This window comes from Sorex araneus, chromosome 4 (genome assembly GCF_027595985.1).
Source record: "Sorex araneus isolate mSorAra2 chromosome 4, mSorAra2.pri, whole genome shotgun sequence".
NCBI classification, from domain to species: Eukaryota; Metazoa; Chordata; class Mammalia; order Eulipotyphla; family Soricidae; genus Sorex; species Sorex araneus.
The window spans coordinates 98,455,508-98,482,533 of record NC_073305.1 but is presented as its reverse complement, the minus strand read 5'-3'; the positions used below and the strand labels follow the sequence as shown (position 1 = coordinate 98,482,533).

The following is a 27,026-nucleotide window of genomic DNA, read 5'->3' as shown; positions in this document are numbered from 1 at the left end:
TCCTAAAGACTATGATCCAAGAGGTCTTCTAACCCATTTTGGCACCCAGAGAGGCTTCTTACAGATATGCATCTAGACTGTGAACTGAACTAAAATATCAAAAATCCAAAACTGTGTGGCTGCGACAGCGCAAGAGCTCATAGAATCTTCATTCTCAGCAATGAAAAAAAATTATTAAGTGAAAAAAATCTACATATTAATTAAGTAGCCAAGTGAGAAAAATTAATGTGCTGTCATGCTTTATGCTTTATGATATAATTAATAGACTACATTAAACAATGTTGATGCTCAAGAAATGATATCTCTGAGATTGGGGAAGTGTGAGATAGCCTTTCAAGATCCCTCTCAAAAAAAATCATTCTACTCAGTAGGTTAGAAACTTTCAAAAATTTGGTCTTATTCAGATTTGGAACTTGCATGAAGTAACTTGCTTGGAGTAGACATGCAAATTAATATGTGACTACAATTGTTTAATCATATAAAGTCAATCCTTTTACTTTAACAAAAGATAAACAGTCCAAACCTTTGAATTAACACATGCAATCTAAACCTATAGATTTCTTTTAGGTTACAACCCCTTAAATCTCCTAGTTTTATTCATGAGTTTTAAAAAATTTTATCACAATTCCAACATTATCTTTACAAACTTCTTAAGATGTGTTTTGCTCCTCTACCTCACATGTAGAAAAAATATTTCAAAGGGATGAAGAATAAGAATTGAGGTCTCAGTGTGTATTCAAAACTGCTGCCAGCTTGCTAGACATTCATAAGTTGACGGCAGTGGGGGCAGGAAGGGCAGTTAGGATAGAGAAGGGAGAACTATGACCATGGCAGATGGAAATGATCATGCTGAACACATGACAACTTTCACTACCTGTATTGCCCAAAAGGTGGTGGTGGTGGGTGGAGAGAGAGAGTGGGGGGCAGGGAGGGACAGGGACAGGGACAGGAATAGGGACAGGGAGAGGGAGAAAGAAAGAGGAAGAGAGAGGGAGAGGGAGAGGGAGACAGGGAGACAGGGAGAGGGAAAACAGTGTCTGCCATGGAGCAAAGAAGCAGTCTGGGGGGGCCTGGGGTGAGAGGTAAATGGAGCATTGGTGGTGGGAAATGTACACTGGTGAAGGAAAGGGTGTTGGAACATTTTATGAGTGAAATCCAATCATGAACAATTTTCTAACTGCGCATCACATGATGATTAAATTTAAAAAAATAAACTGACCAATGTTAATGAAAGAAAATTGAGGTGACTGTTTTAGTACAGACCTTTTTCCCAGCAGGTCAAAAAAAAAAGATTGTAGAGTGGGCAAGTATTCAAAAATAATTTTACACAAGTCAAAAAAGGAAACCACAGTAAAATAATTTGTATGTGGCACTTGTCCCAGTAAGGTTATTTTATTCCATGGTAAATGGTATGTTTGATAGCCTGAAGAAGATCATATGACATTTCAGTAGATAGTTCTTTATTTTTCATGATATAAAACAATGTCATGGAGGAATAACTGCCTTAAAGGAAAGAAGAAATATTATCTGAGATTGAAGAATTGGTTCAAGAGAAGGTGGGCAATACTGGTTCACATGTCCCCTTCCTTTCTTTCTTGATCTACATCACTATATTCCTACCTACACATCTTGCAGTAGATGAAAATCTAATATATGACCAAAAGTAAACCCTGGGTAAGAACAAAGGCCACAGAAGTATATCTAACATAAGAAAAAGAGCTAAATGAAGACTATAAAAAACAACCCAGACACTAAAAAGGGGAAGGGACTGTTGTTGATGGGTGGATGCATAAAAGTCAAGGAACTACCTAAAGAAAACTAAAATTATTTGGCTTAGTTTATTTATTTATTTTTTTGCTTTTTGGGTCATACCAGGCAATGCACGGGGGTTACTCCTGGCTCTGCACTCAGGAATTACTCCTGGCAGTGCTCAGGGGACCATATGGGATGCTGGGAATCGAATCTGGGTCGGCTGCATGCAAGGCAAATGCCCTACCCACTGGGTTATTGCTCCAGCTTCTATTTGGTTTATTTTTGCCATGTGAAAAACTGCCTTCATTCTTTGCTATGACTGTGCTAGTTCTTCCAAGAACAATACAATTTTAATGGTATTAGTTCATTAGAGAAATGTAAACAGAACATGAGTAGAAACGGGGGAAAGAAAATTAGACTTACATTATGACCATTAATGCCAGCTAGACCAGGATCTCCTTTTTCTCCTCTTTCACCCTAGAAATAAAAAATTTATATAATGTAAAATGGTGCATTTAAAAATATTTCCCAAGAAAAAAGTAAGAGCTATATTGTTTAAATATTACATGTTTATTCTGCTAACCATATAAAAGAAACATTTATTTTTTTGTGTGAAAAACATCTGAGTTCTAAAAGGGAGCATAAAATTTCAAAACAGAGCTGCCTAAATGAGGGTTAAAGAATATTCATAGAACATGGGTTACATGTTTTCTTTCATAAGCAATAAAGTACTTTCTGATGGATAACTTGGCAACACATATATCGAGGGTCTTAAACACATCTCAGGTTTAATTTGGGTCAATGCTTTTACTTCTAGGAACATTTCCTAAGGAAATAATCAGAGGTTATAAGTTTCAGACACTAATATATAGAGTACAATGCTATTTGTCTATTTGTTGTGCTTAAAGGAGGGAAACAACCTAAATGCTCAATAATCTGTAACACTGTATCACTGTCACCCCCAGTGCTCATGGATTTGCTTGCAGGCACCTGTAACATCTCCACTGTGAGACTTGTTACTGTTTTTGGCATATCTAATACTCCACAGGTAGCTTGCCAGGCTCTGCCTTGCTGGTGATATATTCTTCGTAGCTTGCCGGGCTCTCTGAGACGGACAGAAGAATCGAACCCAGTTCAGCCACATGCAAGGCAAATGCCCAACCTGCTGTGCTATCACTCCAGCCCAATAATCTGGAACTTATTAAATAAATTATGGTATACAGTTCGATTGATACAATAGAATGCAGCCATTAAAACCATAATTAAATTTTATTTATCTATAGGAAGGTCCTTATGATAAAAATAAGATAATAGGTTATAAATAATGAATTGAAAAATTGCACTGAATAAATATTAACCAATACCTATTTTTATCACTTTATAGTCACAAATGTTCAAAATAGGCACTATATACACTAGTGAGATGCATTTTGTTTCCACATGATCTGAAAAGTGTATTCTTGTACTGGTAAATCTACTGAATAGGACATAAATTAATACTAAATTGGTGTCTGCTTACTTAACCATCTATTGATATGCTTACCTGTATATTCATCTATCTATAGATCTATCTATAGGTTTTAGAAACAATAATGGTACAAATGAATTAGAATTACAAAGGGGGGAAACTGTATGCTTAATATTTGTATTTATTTGTTTTAGTTTTGAGGTGACACCCTGAAACACTCAGTGCTTACTCAGCTCTGTACTCAGGGATCACTATTGGTGGACTCGGGAATATATGGGATGCCAGAGATCAAACCCAGGTTGGTAATGTGCAAGGCAAATGCCCTACCTGCTGTTGCTATCACCCCAATCCCATGCTTAATATTTTAAAATTATTATTTTTAAAATAATAAACTTATAGGTTTACTCAGTGAACAGCATGTTAAGTAAAAAAAATGATCAGTATAGCAAAAAGAGAGTCTCTTGCCCGCACGCCTGGCTGTCTTCCCCGGGGCCCCTCAGAGGGGATGGGCTCCAGCTTCCCTCCCCACCCCGAGCAGAGCTCCCGGTGGCTGAAGACCATCTGAACCTAGCTACAGCCATGCTGGAGGCCCCTCTCCACACGTTCGGATAGGCCTCACGCATGAAGGTACAGGCAGAGGAACCCAGGTGTGTGTAATCCCATCAACAGCCAACATCTAGAGACTTAAAAGCAAGCTCCCAAAAGCGATATCTTTAGCCTACTTCTCCCTCTGGGAGAAACTGGCAAGCTTCTGAAAGTTTCCTGCCCACGTGGGACATCCTTGCAAGCTTCCCATGGTGTATTCATATGCAAAATCCAGTAACAAGCTGGATCTCATTCCCCTGGCCCTGAAGAGCCCCTAGTGAAACATCTTTAGGAGGGCCCAGCCAAGATAGACTTCTAAGATCTCAGGGAAAGGACGAAATGAGATGTCACTGAGCCCACCTGAGAAATTGGTGATTAATGGGATTTCATGATTTCGTGATTCGTGATAGCAAAATGATTAGATATGTTACATCAGTAAAATAAATAACAGCATTTATCACTCATACAAGTCTCACTTCTATCAAACAACATGTGCATGTCTATGTGTGTATGTGCAGCTGAAGTAGGAGTAGGTCTAGAAGTACTAGTATAACAGTAGTCATGGCAATTGTATTGATCTGCTTGTACTACTAGGGCAATCATTTATTATCTTATTCATAACTTCTGCTATCAGTTTGGGAACGATGACTGTTTTCAGGAATTACTTTCTGCTATGCACCCACGGATCATTCTTAGTGGTGATTAGGGGAAAATGGTGCTGGGAATCAAATCCTGTTACCTTCTTCATGAAAAACATGAGCTTCCAACTGATAAGTTATAATTACAACCTGACAGTACCATTTTTAATTGAAAAAACATTAAAGACAACCAAATGCCCAATTTTCAGATATATTAATCTACAAATAGAACTTAAGAGCATATAAGTTCCACTCCTAGGTTTATACCTCCATGACACAAAAATATTCATTGAGAGGATATATGTACACCATTATCCATTGTAACAGTTAGCACAATACCTAGGATATGGAATCTAGTCAGCTATTCAACAACGAATAAGTAGATTGTAAAGTTGTGGTATATATACACAATGGAACACTAGAAAGCTGCAAGGAAGGATGAAACCAGGCAATTTTCTGCAACTTGGATGGAACTGGAGGATATCATGTGGAGCCAACCAAGTCAGAAGACAAATATCAGCTAAACTCATGTATCCATGATATATAGAATAACTGGACAATGAAAGGCAAGGCATCAAAGAGGGAATACCTAGAATAGCCTGGAACCTGGACTATAGGCCTAGGGACAGAGAAGGAAATAAACCGAAGGGAGAGGAAGTAAGAAAAGGCAGACTGAGGTAACAGGAGTAGGGGGTAGGGGTCCCAGACACACTAGTGGTGAAAAGGAGTAGCACTGTAGCACTGTTGTCCCATTGTTCATCAATTTGCTTGAGCAGGCACCAGTAACGTCTCCATTGTGAGACTTGTTACTGTTTATGACATAGAATACACCACAGGTAGTTTTCCAACCTCTGCTGTGAGGGCAGGATACTCTCTGTAGGTTGCCAGACTCTCCAAGAGGGATGGAGGAATCGAACCCTGGTCGACTGCATGCAAGGCAAACACCCTACTCACTGTGCTATCGCTCCAGTGAAGAGGTGTAATGTAGCTATATATCTGAACCATAGAACCCACAAAACTGAGAGCAGGAAATCCAACTGCAATAATCAAATTTAAGAATATACCTGTCAAAGAGGCAGGCTGGAAGGTGGGGCAGGGGGCACTGGTGGACCAAGATGACACTGGTAAACAGAGTAGGTATTGGAAATTGCATACCTGAAACTCAGCTACAAATAAATTTGCAAATCACCATACCAAGTAAGTAAATAAATCGATTAAATAAAAAGTAACTGAGAAAAAAGTTTCACTCATGAGTAAGATGTAAATAACTAAAGCAAGTAGGCCAGAAAAATAAACAGCAAAATTAAGTCCTAGACTTGAAACTAAATGGTGATTAACAGAAATAAGTAGATGAGTCTTCTGAGTGATGCGACAGTACTGAAATGTGGTTTGCAGGAGTGGAGACAGTCAGTTATCTGCAGACTGAAGCTGAACTCCTGAAGACACATAAATTTATAAATAAATAATAATCAAAAGAAATGAAAAAATTATGATCACTGTAATGTAATAAAATTTATTTTAAAAACATGAGATTTGTGTTATTGTAATAAACCCATCTGCAATGTCTACTATACACCAAACATTACTGTAAGCATCTTGTGATTTCATGGAAACTTAGAATAAAGGTTTGATTAGCATTCTCTGTTTATAGATATAGGAACAGGAGAAAGAGAAGCTAAGTTGTGGAACAAGTTATGAAACAGTTCTCTAATCAAAGCAAGCCTCCAGAATCTATGCTTGAAAACCATCAATCTCATTTGTTTTAAAAACATCGAAGGGTGATTAAAAAATTTAGTATATCTCGATTTTTTTTTGCAGAATATAAGACAAAAATATCTCAGAATGCCCTTCAAAGTAGGAAAGAGAAATAAAGGCAACATCACTGTAGGTGAGAGAATATAAGTGATGTAACTGCCAGAGGAATGTTACCCAATGGATGAATCTCAATGTCTTCCTACAGCCTCTTTCCCTTTCTCTTATCAAGGAATTTTAATGTTGGCATTACTGACATACTGACAAAATTTTCTGTGGGCAGGAGATTGTCCTATATATTATAATATGTTTATCATCATTTCTCTGTTCACTAGAGACCAATAGCCAATCTCTTTCCTATTCTCATTTTGTTTCTAAATCACACCAAATTTCTCATACAGGAGTTCACTTCTTCCAGTTGGAAACACTGATATTTATTATATATGTTTTTATTATATATATGTTCAGGCTTAGGATATAAAATGTTACAACAGATGGAAATGAAATGTATAATAAGGAAATTCACTTTATTAGATTCCTAATCTTGCATTTAAACAAATTCTGGGTTACAGAGCTCACTTAAAAATAATATATATACATGGTACATATATATATACATACATATGTATATATATTAAAGGAGTAGAATCCCACATGGTCACTGAGAAAAGGACAAATGAGGTAATTCACCACAAGTAATGCAAAGGAAATTCTAAATGACAATTACTAATATTTTAATGAGTATTTATTCATCAGGTTAGACATTAGAATTAAGTACATGCTAAATCCTCTCTATTACAAATCCTGTAATTCTTTGGAAGAAAGAAGTGGCTCTTCTATATTCAGATGGAAAAATAACAGACATTCATGTGTGAATACTTAATAGATTCACAACAAAAGAAATCTGACGTTAGGAATCAGCAGCTACTTCTATCTTTTCTCTTTCTCCATTGAGAAGAAAATGAGTAAAAATGAAAAAACATCATCAAGGATTTAAGCTAGAAATTAAAATCAAAGTTGCTAGAGTGCTTTTTAGATTATTTCTCGGTGTTTGTATAAATTTCAAAAGCAGAAAATATTCAGAAACAAAATCAATAGAACATTTTGGGATATTTTCTTGAAAATATAATAAAGCATTCTAGTCTGCCAAACTAAAATACAATCCCAGCCAAAGAGAAGAGGATAAATGTAATTATATTACATGTAAAATGTTTCTAATACCCACTCTGATGAAACTAATTTAAAAACTATACCAGAAACTCATGTCTTTCCAAACCAAATTGCACTGCATTGTCATTTAAAACAATACATTCATGTAAACAGTAAAATCCTTTCACAATGTTTGAATTAAATATTAAGGATAATGCAGATCATGATGAACTTTACTAACAATTCAGTAGAGAGAAAAATATACTAGTGTCTCTTCTGTATGACTTAGTATATACTGGATTCTCTGCTAAGCATCTTATAGAGTAAGAGCTCATTTTAAAGTTTAACTCTAATAAATCTGCAAGGTGGATAATTTCATTCCTATTTGCTAATGATAAAGCAACAGTTCATAGGACATATGTATTCTTCATATAATCAATGAACTTTGATATCTCAAATTATTTTCTATATTTCCTCATTTCTTGAGATTATCTGAAATAAACTACTTGTCCCCTAAATTACTGTTATGAAATTTGTTTCAAGAAATCCATGTGAGGACAGTATCCCTCACCCTCCATGCCAAAGACTTCATTTTTGTCCATATCCATGACCTATCACTTCAACTGCTATTTTACCACACTCTGAACACACTTATGTTGTAACCTGCATAAGTAGCTTCCTTTTCCTTTAAATTTATAGTATTCCTTGCTATAAGTACTACATGTCTTTTGTTCATTCACAGCATAGTATTATTCCCTTTTCTAAGCCATGATGCCAAGGACAATGATCACATGTCTTTCTATGCAGATGGTGATGTATTTCTCTTGAATGATTACCTGTTATTGACCCTATAATCATATGATAAATATGTGTTTAACTTTTAAAAAAAACTTCCAAATCAATTTCCAAAACCCATATCTATTACATTTGCACATACGGGCTGGAGTGATAGTACAGTGGGTAGGGCGTTTGCCTTTCATGCAGCCAACCTGGTTTCGATTCCTCCACCCCTCTTGGAGAGTATCTCGCCCCACAGCAGAGCCTGGCGTATTCGGTATGCCAAAAACAGTAACAACAAGTCTCACAATGGAGAGGTTACTGGTGCCTGCTGGAGCAAATCAATAAGCAATGGGATGACAGTGACAGTGACATTTTTCATACATGTTATATAATTTTAACATCTTTGATATAATTTTCATTCAAATTTTCTGCTCCTTTATTATTTTATTTTTTAAATTTTTATTTTATTGAATCACCATGAAAAAGTTAATAGCTTTCAGGTTTAAGTCTCAGTCATATAATGATCAAACCCCCATCCATTCACCAGTGCACATGTTCCACCACCAAGAACCCCAATATACCCCCCTCCTGCCCCCGCCCCGCATCTGAATGGCCAATGATCTTCACTTTATTCTCTCTATACTTTGGATACATTCAATATTTCAACAGAGAACTGACTATTATTATTTGGAATTTTCCCCCAACAATCAAACCTGCTGAAAAGGCATCATTTGATAATTTGTTTTCCATTGCTGAGAATGAAGAATATATGACCTCGCGCAGCCGTAACAGCGGCCGTGTGGTTTTGGATTTCTGATATTTTAGCTCAGTTCACAGTCTAGATGCATTTCTATAAGAAGCCGCTGGATGCCAAAATGGGTTAGTAGACCTCCTGGATCATAGTCTTTAAGGAGCAGAGGGATCATATCGTACGCGGCTGCTCTGGATCTTATCTGGGCGAAGAGCGTGCCAGTAACACCCCCATCCCATGATCTCCTGCGCGCCACGTCACTTGCAAACTCATACTTCTGGGTTGTGAATTCTAGAAGATGGCGGACGCCACGTGGGCACCGCTGCTGCCGCTGCCACTGCTGCCATCTCCCCCGCAGAAAGAAAGGGTTGAGAGAGAAAATCCTTTCCCCTCCGCGGGTGGCATGTGGTTGTAGCTCAGTTCACAGTCTAGATGCATTTCTATAAGAAGCTGCTGTGTGCCAAAATGGGTTAGTAGACCTCCCGGATCACAGTCTTTAAGGAGCCTGCTCCTTTGTTTTTTGAGAGAATCTCCCAGGTGGTTCTCAGTGATGCCAGCGATACTTGGCTAGACAGGCTGATGGCTCAATGTTCGTGCCCAGAATGCTGGATACTATCAGGGTCAAACCTAATGGGGTTTGAGGGATCAAGAAGTGCTGGGTCCTTTTGCATGTCCCCCTCACCCCCTGAGCTAGTTTCCAAAGCTTCTTTTGCTCATTTTTAATTAGTCTTACTGGTGAAATTGCTATTTAAATAAATCATTTACGAGATTTGTTTACTAGAAAATATTGCCATGAGAATATTGCTTGATTGATGTTTGAAATGATATTTGAAAATATTAAAAATGTAAAACATCTTTACCAAGATATAGTTGACATACTTTATATTTTTAATATATGCATATATTTAATATGTACAATTTGATAAATTTCAACCATATATCTATCCATGAAACAGTATAAGTAAAAAATATTATAAGTAAAAAGTTTTATAAATATTAAAATATATTTTGCCTGCATTTCCATCATCACTGTCATCACTGTCATCCCGTTGCTCATCGATTTGCTCGAGCGGGCACCAGTTACATCTCTCATTGTGAGACTTATTGTTACTGCTTTTGGCATATCCAATATGCCACGGGTAGCTTGCCAGGCTCTGCCGTGTGGGCTCGATACTCTTGGTAGCTTGCTGGGCTCTCTGAGAGGGGTGGAGGAATCGAACACGGGTCGTCCTCTTGAAAGGCGAATGCCCTACCGCTGTGCTATCTCTCCAGCCCATACACCTTTCGCATTTCCATATTTACTATTTATATTTTATTTTAGTTTACATAATATGGTTACAACAGTGTTTAAGTTTAAGGTATCAATGCACAAAATTACTGCATAGCACCACCATCACCAAAGTCAAAGAGCCTATGACTCTCCACAGGTGTTCTTATGTCACCTCTGATTGTTTTTGAAACATAGGGTCTGTGCCAAATAATTTATTAATTAGGGTAGTTAATTATTAATTTTGGAGTTAATTTAGAATAAGTGGATTAATTTAGAATAATTTATATATTCTAGATAAAAGTCCTTTATTTCCTATGTTAATTTTTACCCAGTGTGGCTTGTTTTGTCATTCTCTTAGTGATGTTTATTTCTTTTATTTTTCAGTCACAGTGACAGTCACAGTCATCCTGTTGCTCATGGATTTGCTCAAGCGGGCACCAGTAACGTCTCCATTGCGAGCCTTTTTGTTACTGTTTTTATTTTTCAAATACTAAACATTTTTTACTTATTAATTGGCTTTTGTGGCCACAGCTGGTGATGCCTAGGAGTCACTCCTGGCTTTGCATTCAGGAATCATTCATGGTGGCACTCAGGGATGCCAGGGATTGAACCCAGGTCTACCATGCACAAGGCAAGCAACCTACCTGCTCTGCTATTACTCTGACCCCAGTCTCTTTGTCTTTTTAAATTAACGTAATATGGTTTCCAATAGTATTAATATTCATGTTTTAAACAGACAATATTACTTCTTCATACCCACCAACAAAATGTCACCATCCCTCCACCTCTGTCTCCAGATCCCTTATCATCAACCATATCTCTGTGCCAACACAGTTGGTATACTCAATTCTGTTGATGAGTCTAATGAATTTGGTTTCCTTCTGACTGATTTCACTTAGCATGATAATGTCTTATTCTGTGAAAATTGGCAGGAAGAATCAGAGTGCAAAATTCCATCTTTTCTTATAACTTAGTAGTAATAGCCCTTTGGATATATGTAACATGAGTTCTTTGTCGACTCATCTGCTGTTGGATACTTGAGCTCTTTCCAGACCTTGGCAACTGTAAAGAACACTGAAATGAATATAGATGTGTGCACATATATCTTCTCAAATTAGTGCTCTTGTGTTACTGGAATAGTTGCTGAGGAATGGAATCATTAGTGATATGGAAGATCTCTAATCAAATTTTTAAAATTAGTGTCCATGCAGTTATCCATAAAGTCTGAATAAGATGACAGCCCACCAATGTAAGTTAGGCTATCTTTTATTTTCATCACATTCCCATTGGCACTGCTTTCAGAATTTTTGTAGTAGATCACTCTCAGTCACCTAAAGTGATATCTTATTGTTATTTTGATTTGCATTTATTGGTGATCAGTGATAATTAACACATTTTATATTTCTGTTGATTATCTGTATGTCTTCTTAGTTAGTTCTTCTTCCCATTTTTAATGAGTTGTTTTTCTTGTTGATTATTGTAAGTGCCTTTTAAGTCAAATATTAGATCTTTATCAGATGTAAGGCATATAAATATTTTTTACAGTTCAGTAGGGTGTCTTTTAATTTTAGTTATAGTTACTTCTTTGTTTATTTTTTGTTTTTGTGCCAAATATAGCTGTGTTTCAGTTTTACTCCTGGATCTGAGCTCAAGGATCACTCCTGGTGGTCTCTGTGGACCATGTGGTGTGCCAGGAATGGAACCTGGGTCAGCCTTGTGCAAGGGAAGAGTCTTACATGCTGTATCATTTCTCCAGCATCAAAAAGTTGGAATTTTGAGTGAGTATAGTGTTTGCATATGATGGATACTTTTTTAAAAAATGCTATTATCCATAAACATAAATATTTTTTCATTTTCTGGGTTTTTATTCTTTTTCTTTGTAATCTGAAATAGTTTCTGACATGTATTCACCTTAATTTAGTTTGCTTGATTCATAAATACTTCATTTACTTATTATTGACACAATTGTAAATGAAATTTCTTTCATTAGCAGTAGTTTTTAAAGATAGACATTTTAATTTTCATACATTTTAATGTACCAACATTTTATTTTAGTATTCTTTCCTTTTCTTTATCCATGGCTTACAACTTTAATATAATTTACAAGAGATACAAATTTTATGCTTCATTATTACTTATGATAAAGAAATAACATGGTTATATATGATTTCCAAATATATACAGAGAAACATGATATATTTCTGAAAATGGCCAAGTCATAGCTTAAGATTCTTGTGATATAATGAACTGAGTCTGGTACTTGGGAACAAAAGAGCAATTGCATATCTACATAAATATATAACTCTGAATTTTTGTATTTTTTCGATAATTGGACTTATAAGTTTTTAACTGACAAAAGACAATAACTTCTAAACCTAGTAAGTAATGATTCAATGCCGAGGCAAAAGAAATTATACATAAGGTATTATATTATGAATTATATCTATAATGTAAAAATGATAGCTTCATCAGGTCACAAAGATGAATCAAGATAAAGACTGAGGTGAATATGTTCAGCAATGAATGCTCCTTCCTATTTTCAGAGTTTCTAAAAGATTTTGCCTTGATAAATTTATTTGTTATGTCACAAATTTTTTCAAATTCTTCTCTCTAAATGGATTATAGTCAAGATTACTCACCTAATTACACTTGTGGCATAAACCTAATTGAATAATCTCTCCAAGGGAGAGAAAAGAAACTTAATTTAACAATGTAACTTCAATAAAAACAGCTGGGGTAGGAGTGACAGCACAGTGGATAAGGCATTTGCCTTGAACTTGGGTTCAACCCCCGGCATCCCATATAGTCCCCCAAGCACTGCCAGGAGTAATTTCTGAGTGCAGAGCCAGGAAAGCAAAAAAGCAAAAAACAAACAAACAAACAAACAAAACAGCTTACATAGATTTCCTTTGGTAATATATATAGAATAATAATTATAGATCATAAGTTTAATTTGGTTTACCTTAAAGAGAAATTTCTCTTTCAGGAAACACTCTCACTGATGTATCATGCACCATTTAGTTGACAGTCCATTACTTTGAATTACTGTAAACACAAAATTGTGAGTATAATTGAAATCTTTAAATGATTCTTGGAGTTGAAAATAGCAAGGTGCTTTCTTTTACTACCAAATCCATAAGATAATTCTGTTAAACATACGTGTGGTATTATAAATCATTTATGACTAAGCTTCCCTAGCCATGGCTACCCAGCTAGGTGAATTATTGTGGCTAAAATGCTTCCCAATTAATATCTATAAGGAGTCTAGGATTTAAGACTTCCTGTAGAAATTTGACTCCTGGTAAATAAACTATTAGGAAGTGATCATTTACAATTGCTAATGTAGTTTCTGAATTTTCAAGCTTCAATAAGGTTATTTTGTAGTACTGTGAGTGACAAGGGAGATACTCAAATACTGTTGCCATGACTTCTATAGATACTAAAAGAGCCCAGCAAATAAATACTTTTGTAGAAATGGCTATGATGTACCATGCTGACAAGATTGTATGCAATAATCCACTCTTTACACACTGGAAAAAACTGTGGCCATTATATGGGAATGACAAATAAGAAGCAAGTTGCTTTCAGATTCACCAAGAAAAGGTGTAGGGCGGGAGAAACTTGAGTTTTAAGTACAAGGGAGGCAACATAGTATTAATAAATCCCAAGTATTGTGATATACCTAGAAGGTCTCTTTTTTGGGGAAACTAGGCTTAGGGTGATATATGAAGAGGTGGCAATAATTAGGGGAGTTGATACATACAGCAGACTTCAAGATGTGCTAATATATGTCCATTCCTCAGGCTTACTGGATTAGCAGTCAAGAGGCACATTGTATAAGTCCCCCACTACATGTTTTCTTTTTCATTGAAAGATATTTTGATTAAAATGATGGCATTTTAAATGATAAATTTGTTGGGCAGACTTGAAAGCGGTGCCACATCTTAGAACTAATTCTCAAAACTTTCAAATCATCTGTGTACTAGTGTGAAGTTTTTAAAGTTATAGTGAATTCTGCAATAGTATTTCAGGCTCTTTTCAAAAGTATTTGTTTCATTTTATTTCAGTGGTAAGGAAAGGAGATAAAATTTATTCTCCTTTGGTAAAAACAATTCAGACTATTACAGCTGCTGCCTGTGAATCCAGCGAGAATGACATATCTAGAAGGAAACTCTTCATAGTCATTACAGGCAAATTTCAACCAATCCAGTCATTCATTTCTTCTATAGGTATCTTGAATTTTTTCTAATTTTGACCAAGATGTATAAAGTGTGTGTCTTTGCTCCTTTTTCTATGTTAGAAAAGCTAGTTCTTACTCAGAGTAATTTCTGACTTCTTACTCTGAGTTCACAAAACAAGAAATATAACATCAATAAAATGCAATCTTGATGAGTTGCAGATTCTTTTTCAATATAATTTATTTAATAATATCATCTCTCAACTTACTTTGAGCTTCTCCTTGTCAGAAGTGTTTCCAAACTATTTCTACATATCAGTTATTTATTTTTTAATTGAATCACCATGACAAAAGTTACAAAGCTTTCAGGTTTAAGTCTCAGTCATATAATGATCAACCCCCCATTCCTTCACCAGTGCACCTATTCCCCTACCAAGAACCCCAATATACCCCCCTCCCAACCCCGCCCCGCAACTGAGTGGCCAATAATCTTCACTTTATTCTCTCTATACTTTGGATACATTCAATATTTCAACAGAGAACCGACTATTATTATTTGGAATTTTCCCCCAACAATCAAACCTGCTAAAAATCCATCATTTGATAGTTTGTTTTCCATTGCTGACAATGAAAATTATGGGAGCTCTATAATCTTTGGATTTCTATTGTTTTAGCTCAGTTTACAGTCTAGATGCATTTCTACAAGTCTCTGGGTGCCAAAATGGGTTAGTAGGCCTCCTGGATCAGTCTTTAAGGAGCAGAGGGGCCGTGTTGTGCGCGGCTGCTCCGGATCTCATCTGAGCTGAGGGCATGCCGGTAACACCCCCATCTCATGATCTCTTGCAAGCCACATCACAACAAGCAAGTACCTCTGGGTTGTGAGTCCTTGAAAATGGCGGACGCCACGTGGGCGCTGCTGCTCCTGTCGTCACTATCATCCTGGTAGAAAGAAAGCATTGGGAGAGAAAATCCTTCCCCCTTCCTGGGCAGCATGTGTTCGGTCGTAGCTCAGTTCACAGTAGATGCATTTCTATAAGAAGCCGCTGGGTGCCAAAATGGGTTAGTAGACCTCCAAGATCATAATCTTTAAGGAGCAGAGGGGCCATGTCACAACAAGCAAGTACCTCTGGGTTGTGAGTCCTAACATGTCAGTTATTTTTGTTAAAATTGGAGCATGTATTGAATTAATGTAAATGTATGGAACTTGTAACTACACTCTTGATATATAAGAAAACAGCTCTAATCTTTGAAATTGTTCAATGAAGTATGTAGGGCTAAAGGGACATATTTTAAGTAACTTATGATAAAATTGCATAGACAAATATATTACATGTGAAAAGGGGTATGTAGATGTTTTCTGTACTATTTTGATTTTACAACTTTTGATGATGCTATTATAAAATGTGTGATTCCATTTGCTCATTGAAACTTGATTGAGAAAAATCCATCTCATAATATATACAAGGCTTACCCTAATGTATTTTCTGAAACCCCATGAGAAATATTATTATTAATAATTTTTGAAATTAAATAATTATAAATCTAATAAGGGAATAATTTATGTAATCAAATAAACATATTTTTTGATAATCCTATGTAAAGCCTTAATCTTAGCATTGGAGGTACAAAGGTTCAATATAGCTGTCTGGCAAAGACCACTCACTGATAATTGATAAAAGAGACCAAAAGATTGTGAGCCACAGAGTTCAGATGTAAGATAAATACTATAGGTACTTGTGCTCAGGAAGCATTCATTAGAAGTAAAAATGAATTCATCTCTTCAGTGGGTTTAGGACTTAAATAATAGTAGAAGCTTGGGAATAGAAGATGCTTCCTAACTGAGAGGAAGCTATGAAATGTGACTGGTTCCCATGTCTACGTGAATCTAAGGCTAGCTGGGAGAGATTCCCACCCACCAAATACTGATAAATTTGAAATCAATAATGATAATTGCAATGAGTTGTAATTACAAAAAATGAATTAAAGAAAGAAAAAGACAAACTTAGGAAATTAAACATTTAGCCTGCCTTTCTTTCTTTCTTTCTTTCTTTCTTTCTTTCTTTCTTTCTTTCTTTCTTTCTTTCTTTCTTTCTTTCTTTCTTTCTTTCTTTCTTTCTTTTGCTTTTTGAGTCACATCTGGTGATGCACAGGGGTTACTCCTAGTTCTACACTTAGAAATTACTCCTGTCGGTGCTTGGGGTACCAAATGGGATGCTGGGAATCAAACCTGGGTTGGCTGCATGCAAGACAAACACCCTACATGCTGTGTTATCTTTTTAGCTCCAAGACTTTCTTTTGATAACAATATCACTATAAAATCAGAGTTAATAAGAAAAAGTTTCTCCTTATAGAATTATCCAGATAATAAATGTAGAAAATGAAATTAAAATATTTTGTAACCCTAAATTAATTAATGGGTAGAAATTTTAAGCATAAATTAAATTTACCATAGAAAACAAAGATTTTCAAATATTATGTGCTCCCAGGTATGCTATTTATGAAGCAGTCTTGCCAAAATCATTATTATCTAAATCTGATCTATCAATTGAGAAATATGCAAAGAAAGAGAGGAACATATTAAATTACACTATAGAGATGGAATCAGAAAATTCAGACTGGAAAATTTCTTAGACAAACAAACATGCAGATTTGAGAAATTACATAATAAAAACAAAGAAAAAAATGACAGGGGTAGAGGGGAAATTATAAAATAATTACTAGCAATTTAACTAACTGAAATGTATGATTCCTATTTGGATTCTGAATAATGTAAAAGTGTAATATAATGCAAAAATTATGACATAAAATCATTGGAAATATAAACAAACACAAAATCAATCAACTTAACAAATAAACATATGGCAGAGTCTGGCAAGCTCCCCGTGGCATATTCGATATGCCAAAAACAGTAACAATAACAGGCCTCATTCTCCTGACCCTTAACCCTTCAATCACTGGAAAGACAAGTAAGGAGAGGCTGCTAAAATCTCAGGACTGGGACGAATGGAGATGTTACTAGTGCCCGCTCAAGCAAATAGATGAACAAAGGGACGGCAGTGATACAGTGGATAAATAAATGTTAAAAGTTTAAATGTCACAGGGCTGGAGTGATAGCACAGTGGATAAGGTATTTGCCTTGCACACGGCTGACTCAGGTTCGATCCCCAGCATCCCATGTGGTCCCCCAAGCACCACCAGGAGTAATTCCTGAGTTCATGAGCCAAGAGTAACTCCGTGCATCTCTGAGTGTGACCCAAATAGCCAAAAAAAAAAAAGTTGAAATGTCACATAAAATGTGATATATGAAGGGGAATATATACAGTGCCAGGGATAACATCAGAGTCAGCTAGATGAAAATTAAGTGCCTAAACTCCTATACTACCTTCCCAGATCTCAAATGTGTACTGAATTTGTACCTTATGTTAGGAAATATTATCATTTAAATTATGTTAATTATTTCAATCCATAAGTATAGAATAGTTTTATATTAGTGAGGTTTTTTTCTATTTCTTTGAACAAATAAGTTTTCTGTGGACAGTTTTTTTAGTTCTTTGGTTAAATTTATTTCAATATGATTAATTTCTTTCATGGAATTATAAAATGGATGATTTTTCTGATTTCTCTTCCTATTATAACATTATTAACATATAGAAAAACAATAGAATTGGGGGCTGGAGGGACTGTACATGTATTGATGCAGTTGCAGACAGAGATAGGATTTAAACAAAGCCTGTTATAGGATTCTGACTCAAACTTTGGTCTGCATTTATTTCTGTACCTGATCATTAGATACAGTTCATGCTAGACTAAAAGAAAAGGCTATTTGATAGCAAAAGGAAAATAAAGACACACATGTAAGGGCCAGCATGCTGCTTAGATTAGGTAAAACACAGAATTCTGCAAAAAGAGAAATTTTATACAATGAAATGGGAAAAACGGGTATAACAGACCATGAAAGGCATATTAGTGTTTAAGAATATACCTTCTGCAGTCACTGAAGAGACACAGACACTTTTTGAATGGAGCAGCGGTGTACTTTTTGAAGATTAAAAGAGTTAGATCTGTATTTGAAGACGAGAGATTGCAAGTAGGAACTGAGGTAGGGCGCTCCTCTCACAGCATGGACAATAGCAAAGATGAGTAATGGTATAAATATGAGAACTGAAATATGACAGAAGCAACAGACTACAGGTAAACAAGAAATGAAATGTTTAATCCTGGGCAAAAATTGGAAGCATCAAAGAAAAATAGCAAATGCAGGAAGAGAAGCAGATGCAAGAAAAATGGGGAGAAAAGGTCACCCAGAAGGATATATCCAGTAGGTAGTTTTTTAAAGTGGACCAAACCCAGGGAGAGAACTAATATATAGGATATTAATGTGGGGTCATTCTCCAGAGAAGTGATTGTACTGGTGAATTGCAACTGTCTTGGCAAAAACTGCGCTTAGCTAGGTTGTACCTCTAACAATCCTATGAGTCTCTGAAAACATAGATATTGTTCTCTCTTGCTTTATCATTTCTCCAGACCATCATATAGAACACAGTAAACTTACATCTGATTCATGAAGAAATATAAGGTGTTAGGAGTTATCTTAAACAATGACTTGATCTCTCAAGTATACCCCACACAACATTCTTTCTATAAACAGTATGGTGGTGAAGGTGGTTTCATTACTATCTCATCAAGGAGCCAACTAATAGAAAAGATCAAATCTCCAAAGTGAATTTGTAGTGAAGAATAAAAGACCCCTTTTTAGATCACTCAGACATACAGTTCCACTTCAAACGGAGCCATTTTGATCTCCCCCAGAATGTATAGCCCAAACAGGGTGCTGCCATAATTTACAAGTAAACTATTAGTCAAGTCTTGTCACTATGATAAGAAGAGAAAATGGCATTTAGCTTCCTTGTGCCTGCTTCTCATGACAAAAAACACTGAAAAATAAAGTTACAAAGATGTAAGAATAAGGAAATAAAATTATAGTGATGCAGCACTTTTGCTCACTTAAATAATATTTAGCTTTTAAAAGTTCTTTTAAAACTTCAACAAAGGGACCAGGAATGTGACTCAGCAGTAGAGTGCCAGCCTTGCAATATATGTGTCCTTGGTTTTGCTCCCCAGTCCTGTACAAACGAAATAAAATAAAAACTAAAACGCTAAAATACCCACTTCTTACAGCAAGACTACACACAAAGGAAAGTTTAAAAAACCTGCATGTTAGATTATTTGAAAGATTTTAAGGATCCCAATACTTTTTTTTTCACTTAATTCAATTTATTCTTCCCATGTAAGAAATAGATGCCATACTAATTTCTACATTTTCACATTTTCCATTTACTGCAACTTGGGCTGAGAAAGCTTGCTGCTTGATTCGATTTTATTGGGCACTTCTATGGCATTAACAACTCTATTCCAGTAGGGGTTCTCTACAGGAGAAGGAAGAACGTTAGAGGAGTCCTAAGTAAGCACAGCTGGGAATTCTTATCAACAGTCACGAACCATCCCTGCAAGGCACTTAAGCACAGCTGGGAGGCATTTTGTACGATCCAAGTCTGAGATGGCAGAGCTATGTTTCAAACAGTGGTGCTTGTATCTCTAACTTTGGGAAAACTTTGCGAACACGGATGCACCTCCTGAGGATTCTCTATGGTATAGCCACTTTGCTCTTTGTGACCAGCAAATTCTTTAAAGGACATTCAAGTCAGTAGTGTGAGATTTTTCTTAAATTTATTTCAACCATTAGAGTTGGCCAGTTCTCAGTAGCAGGGGAAAATTTTCTTTTAAAGTAGAATCCACTCTGAGTCACAGATAAATACAGTTTTCACTGGGTCAAAGAATTGTTGCTTATACTTCTAAGGTAAGAAAAAAATTAAAGATAGGCATATTTGTTAATAACATCATCCAATTTTTCTTTTTTGGGGGAGGGTTGCACAGCTGAGGGTTCACAATGTTCAAAGGGAGGGTTGCTGAGATAATTCCTGACAGTGCTTGGGGGACCATAAGTTGTTCTGGGTATCAAACCTAGGTCTACTGCATGTAAAGCAAATGCTTCTCCACTGTACTATTGCTCTGGCCTCTATAATTCTCTTTTCCTATGATTCTATTTTTGAGGAAGACTGAATTATAAAACAACCTGACAGAAAGTCTTTGCTTTGTTGTGTTTTGGGTCTATCTAGTGATGTGATATTGAAGAAACATAATAAAAAAAGTGTCCATAGGTCTTGAGTGGACAAATTTGGGATGCTGCTTTCTGATTTTAAACAAAATAAATTTTTAAAAATACTAGTAGTGAAGATAATTTCTAGAATAAAACTGCATTCAACTCTCTACTCCAGTATTTTTTCCCAGTTGGAACAATAAAATTAGGGATCTATAGCTTTCAGGTCAAGAGTCAGGAGACTGAACCATTTCCTATAACCATTTCCTAAACTTACAGGTTGTATTTTTTAATTAAGAGTGGTACATAACAGTCCTGATGTCAGTATTCTTTAAGGCAAGTTTAAGTCAAAATGTACACCAGGCAGCAGAATTCAACCTAGGTAGGAGGCAGATATTGACTATATTATGTAGGTAGGTTCACAGATTAAAATCACATCTACTCTCAAAATTTAGTCCTAATGCAAGAATTTCAGAGGAAGTTGACTGAAATGCAAATTCCCAGGTCACATACCTCGACTTGATATTACATGGGATTCAGAAACATGTAATTTAAGCAACCAGGAGACACTTATTCCAGTGACTTGAGGAACACTGGATATAATTTAAACTTAATGGTTTCATTAAAATATATTCATTGATAATAACCATTAATGACCTGGGCTAAAAATGATTTGCACATATATTTGAAAAATATGTTTTTGAAAAATAAGGAGATTTTGTTGGTTTTTGGACCACACCTAACTCTGCACAGGGTTTACTCTAGGCCCTAGTTCTGTGCTCAGGGATTACTTCTGAAAGTCTCCAGGGGCCATACATGGTACCAGGGATTTGAACCAGGGTTGACCACATGAAAGGCAATTGTCTTAATCCCCATACTATCTGTTCAGCTCCAGGAGGACTTTATTTACATAGAAAATGTATACACTATTAAACACTTAAAGTCAGCTATATTTAATTGACTTTTTACTTTGTATGTTAGGAACTAAAAGCATTTTTATTATAGTTTTTCTTTCTTCATGATATATTACTAAAATAAGTTTCTTTTTAATTAAGAAAGACAACACATTCAAGCTCCAGGTTATCAGAGAAAGTTCTCTAAGTTAATATGAAGAGAAGATAATATATGCTTTAACAAGGCCCTTGCTGTGTTTTCCAAACCCTAATGTGCCCGCTGGAGTTGTTATAATCTATTAAATTCAATTTATGTAGGTAGAAAGTCTTTAAATATGCATTTTATGATAATATGCTTTTTAAAATATCCCCTGATATATATTATGCATACTACTAGACCATAATGGCTATTAACGTAGTAAAATTAATAACATGCACTTTAAATAGCGTAACTTTTCAAAGATATTCAGGAGAGACTTTTAAAGTCAAGTTTTAAAATAAATGAAATTCTGACAGTTTTGTGGACAAAGAAATATATGTTTAAGGAATGATTGAAGATGTTGCTACTGATGAATTTATCTCAGCTTCCAGGAACCATGTCTTCATCTCTCCTTTTAACTCTCTATACTTATTTTTGTGTAGTAAAACTGTCTGTTCAAAAACCAAAATGTAATTTCTGAGTACTCTCTCATCTTGTTTTAATAGTGCTGTACTCACCTTTAGACCATGATAGTAAGGTTGTTTCTAGCAAAAGCAATAAGCAAAGCTATGATTATAGAACCTCTTGTTTGCTAATAGTCATTCTCCATTGACTTATATATAATCTCTTTCAATGATTGCTAGAAACTTGCCACTTGAGTAGTGGAATCATTAGCAAAGATTCCAAAATCACTCAGGTTAAAGTAAACTTTTAACTCCTTTTTATAAAAATATCAATGGGGAAAGATTCATTTTCAAATGTAATAACATGTAGGGAATAATATCTGCTTTAAAATCCATGTTTTAAGTACATTTTCTGTTATCCCCTACTATAAAAGGGTATGGAGACTTTGGTAATTACCCAGATAAAATCTTATTAAAATTTCCCTTAAATCAAGCTAGCTCCTAGACAACCTTACACCACACATTTGATTATTTTATTGCTTTAATCTATTCTTTAAAGTAAAATAAATAAGCATTTTTAGTGAAAAAATTTTACACTGGTCCATGATAGTTCCAAAGCAACATTCTAAACTCAGTAATAGATCACTGTTGGGTAACATTGTTTTGTCCTTGCACCTTCCGAAAAGAGTTTAGATTTATTGAGTTACCTCACCAATAGTGCTCCTGAGGTACACCCAATTTCACCAGCCACTAATAGTCCAATATTGCTTTTCTCTTTCCTTTATGTCATTTGCATGGTTTAGTCCTTTTTGTAGAGACACAGGAAGAGAGTTGATGCTATGCTTTTGTAATATGGGAGTTAATTGACTCTGAATAATATTTACTCCTGGCTATCCATTACATTTACCTGACTTAAGTCTCAGTTGCTCTTACTTCCTAACACTCCCAAAAGGAGGGTCCCAGCGAGTGACAAGGATGAACCCAGGAAAAGCTGTAAGCTATTCTGGCATCGAAGAGGGACAAGCTAAGAATAATGTTGATAGCACAGTCATGGAACAAAGTCTATCATGACCCAAAAGGAAGCAACTGAATAAAGATCCTGTTTGGATTAGAAAAGACTAACCAGCCTGAGGACTATAGCCTGGGATATATAGTGAGATGTCCGCAGGAAAAACCACTCTCTAAGCTTAATATATCCTCTTACTGTGTTCATACAAAATGACTAGAAATATTAGTAAGAAGTAAATTTAAATGGATTACTAGTCAAGAAAAGAAGAAAGCAATACACGCTAGATGGGATCCCACCTTCAAGTGCATACCCTAGTAATCTAGAGTGCTGAAGCCCCAAATGAGATTTTTGTCCTTGAGTTAATCTCCTAGAACTTCCCCTGAAGGAGGGGCTCTACATCTGTTTGTTGTTTTGATAGTGTTTAACTACACCTATGGGTACCCTCATCCTTCACAATTTCTATCTGTACTGTAAGGAGGGAGAAAAGGAAAAGAAACAACTATGCTGCAGGAGAATGAAGATGAAAGGATGAGGATGAGAATGAAATAAACGGTCGCTGATTACCAACCAGCCTCTGGCCCTTGTTCTTCTGTTCCCCCATTCCTTTTCCATTGTCTTTCATTCATCACCATCAGCTGGCCTGTGGAGGTGACTTACCACCACCCAACACACGCATCCTATGCACCCATGATTTAAAAAAAAATTTTATTAGTTAATCACCGTGAGGTACAGTTACAAACTTACAAACTTTCATGTTTGCATTTCAGTCATACAGTAATCGCTTATCCATCCCTCCACCAGCACCCACGCTTTGAACTCACAGACCATGGACTAAAATTTTCCCAAGGAAACAAAGAATGTATCAACTATAAATACAACCAAATTGTCATTAGAGTATAAGCCAAAAGGAAACTTGGGGGCAGGGAGTAGAATCTCCATGTCCACTGCTTATATATATTTTTATGAAATTAAATTAGATTACAGACGTCAACCAACCATACAAAATAAGACAGAAATTGTAGGCAAAGGAGTAACAATAAAACAGATTCCATTTTGTCATAGCAAGTTCACTGTATCACTGTATTACTGTCATCCCATTGCTCATCCATTTGTTCAAGCGGCACCAGTAACGTCTCAATCGTGAAACTTGTTGTTATTATTTTTGGCATATTGAATACACCACGGGTAGCTTGCCAGGCTCTGCCGTGCGGGTGGGATACTCTCAGTAGCTTGCTGGTCTCTCTGAGAGGGGCAGAGGAACCCAACCTGGGTCAGCTGCATGCAACGTGAACTCCCTACCCGTTGCACTATCGCTCCAGCTAGTTAAAGCAAAATAATTAGGTATTGCAGTAAAAGAATAATATTATTATTTTGAATACTGAAAATGTTGACATTATATACCTAACAAAAATTATAATGAAATGGGAGAAAAAAAGAATGACAATTAAACATGTATTATTTTATGTATTATAATAGGTATTAAAACGTAGAGTTGGTATATAATCAATACCCAGATAAAACCAAGAAAAATAATATAAAGTTATAAAGTATCAAATATGGCAGATATAGAATTACACTAATTCTTTCATTACAGATAATGATATTAACTGATACTGAATGGAGATATAGGGGATTTCAATTATGTTATGTCTATAGCTACTGAAATGATTTTTTTCAAAAGTTTGAAAAGAAAAATAAAATGAATAACTATAATTTTAAACTTGCAATTTAATATCTTTCACAAAGAAACATCAACACCTTGCCAGCTTTTGTTATGAATCCTTAAAATCACTGAAGGGGGCCAGAGAGATAGTTCAATGGGCTATAGGGCATGCATTACAGGTACATGGCCTAAGTTCAATCAATGGCATGACATGGTTCCTTAAACATAACCTAGAACTATCTGTGGGCACTGATTGAGCCCATACTAAAAACCTGAGTGGCAATGGACGTGGCCCCCAAACAGACCAAAAAAATCCATTCAATTACAAATTAGTGAAAATATTACATATACTCCTTCAAATAACATAAAGAGGTTACAATATCATATAATAAACTCAGTGCAGCATAATTTTGGTGCCAAAATCAGAGAAAGAAATTAAAGAAATAAATGCAAAAGTATTAGACAATATTGGGTAAACATTGTCTAATATTTAGACAATAGGCAAATAACTATAGGTTAATTACTACAGAGCAGCACCAATTAGAATTAGAAGCAAAGTCAATGCTCAGTAGAACATAGGTTATACAATTTCATATGACATATTATTCTTTTTATAATCATTATAAAAATATATTCACAAATTGAATCAAGTGACATACAAAAATAGTCAATATATGATGACAATTGTGTTTTATTTGGAGAATAAAACTGTTATAACATTTAAAAATCACTTAACTAAATCCACCACAGTAGGAGAAAATAAAGTTACCAATTGCAGAAACATGTTTTTACAATTCGCTATCTTAAAGTTATAATGGCAACAACAACAAAAGGGGAGGGAAGTAAAATACAAGAGTTTTTCAAGTGTGAAATATTCCATAACTTAGAATTTAATATGGAAATTCCAAGGTGCTAGAATTCCTAAGATAATGTTAAGGAGCAAATTGAAGGATTATTACTACTAGGACTTTCAAAACATATTCATTACAAAATGTCAATAATTAAGCAAGGTTATATTGCTACACATGCAGACAAATTGACCAATGGAGCAAAATAGACTTTCCTCCCCTCTTTATTTCATTTGTAAATTTAATTTTTATTCTTCCTAAATTATATTGCTCTTGCCTAATCCTGCAATTATTATTTTCTAATCTAGTTGCTTATCATTTATTATTATTGTATTCATAACTAACTTCATTTCATATTGTTAATCTCACTGTGACTGTTTTTAATTTAAAAATTTATCTAAAACATATATAATGTTCCTAATACCACATCAAATGTATTTTAGTATGATGTTTTATGAGAAAATAATTGATACAGATAATATGCATAGTATTGGTATTTGTGAATATGTAATTTGAATTCATTTATAATTCATTTTATATATCAAATTTATAATCCAAAAAAGTCTAGAAATAGCTGAGAGCAATGTGGCAGAAAAAGTGTAACTCTCATCCAATGCCAGTGGGACAGTTGCTTGGCTCTGCCTCATTAAAATATGGTTTGGAGGACCATAGTGCTAGTACAGTGGACAGGGAATTTGTTTTAAATGCCTGGCCCAGGGTTCAATCCCCAGCACTCCATATAGTTTCCCAAGTTCCTCCAGGAGTTATCCTTGAGGATATCCTCCTCACTTATTCTTGCAGAATCAAGAATAAGTCCTAAACACTGCCCAGTGAAATCCAAAACAGAAAGGAAGGAAAGAAGAAAGGGGAGAAAGAAATAAAAGGGAGGAAGGAAGGAAGGAAGGAAGGAAGGAAGGAAGGAAGGAAGGAAGGAAGGAAGGAAGGAAGGAAGGAAGGAAGGAAGGAAGGAAGGAAGGAAGGAAGGAAGGAAGGAAGGAAAACAGTTTGCAAATTTCTCAAAAATTAGTATCAAACATTCCATGTAACCCTGAAATTTCAGTATTGGACATCAAGCCAAGAAAACAAAACCATTAAACTTTAAAGGACATATCATCATAATCACCATCATCATCATCATCATCATCATCATCATCATTATCATCCCGTTGATTGTCGAATTTCTCGAGTGGTCTCAGTAACATCTCCATTCGTCCAAGCCCTGAGATTTTAGAAGCCTCTCTCATCTTTCCAGTGATGCTGTACTGGAGGCTCTTTCAGGGTCAGAGGAATGAGACCCAGCTTATTACTGGTTTTGGCATAGTAATACAACATGGGGACCTTGCCAGGCTCTCCCATGTGGGCAGGACATATAGGCACCAATATTCCTTGCAGCACTATTCACAGTAGCCAAGATACAGAAACAATCGAAGTGTCCAACAACAGATAAGTGGATAAAGAAACTGTGGGATATCTAGACAACATAATACTACTCAGCAATGATCCAATATGAGAGCATGCAATTTGACACACT

General features: G+C 35.5%; 1 protein-coding gene across 1 annotated transcript in view; it reads right to left on the bottom strand.

The window, feature by feature from the left end:
* COL19A1 (collagen type XIX alpha 1 chain) overlaps window positions 1-27,026 on the bottom strand; it is a 383,293-nt gene that overhangs the window by 216,434 nt on the left and 139,833 nt on the right. The window contains exon 12 of the mRNA XM_004605970.2: window positions 2,176-2,229. Coding sequence (XP_004606027.2) covers window positions 2,176-2,229 — 54 coding nt within the window. The remainder of the gene's footprint in view (window positions 1-2,175; window positions 2,230-27,026) is intronic.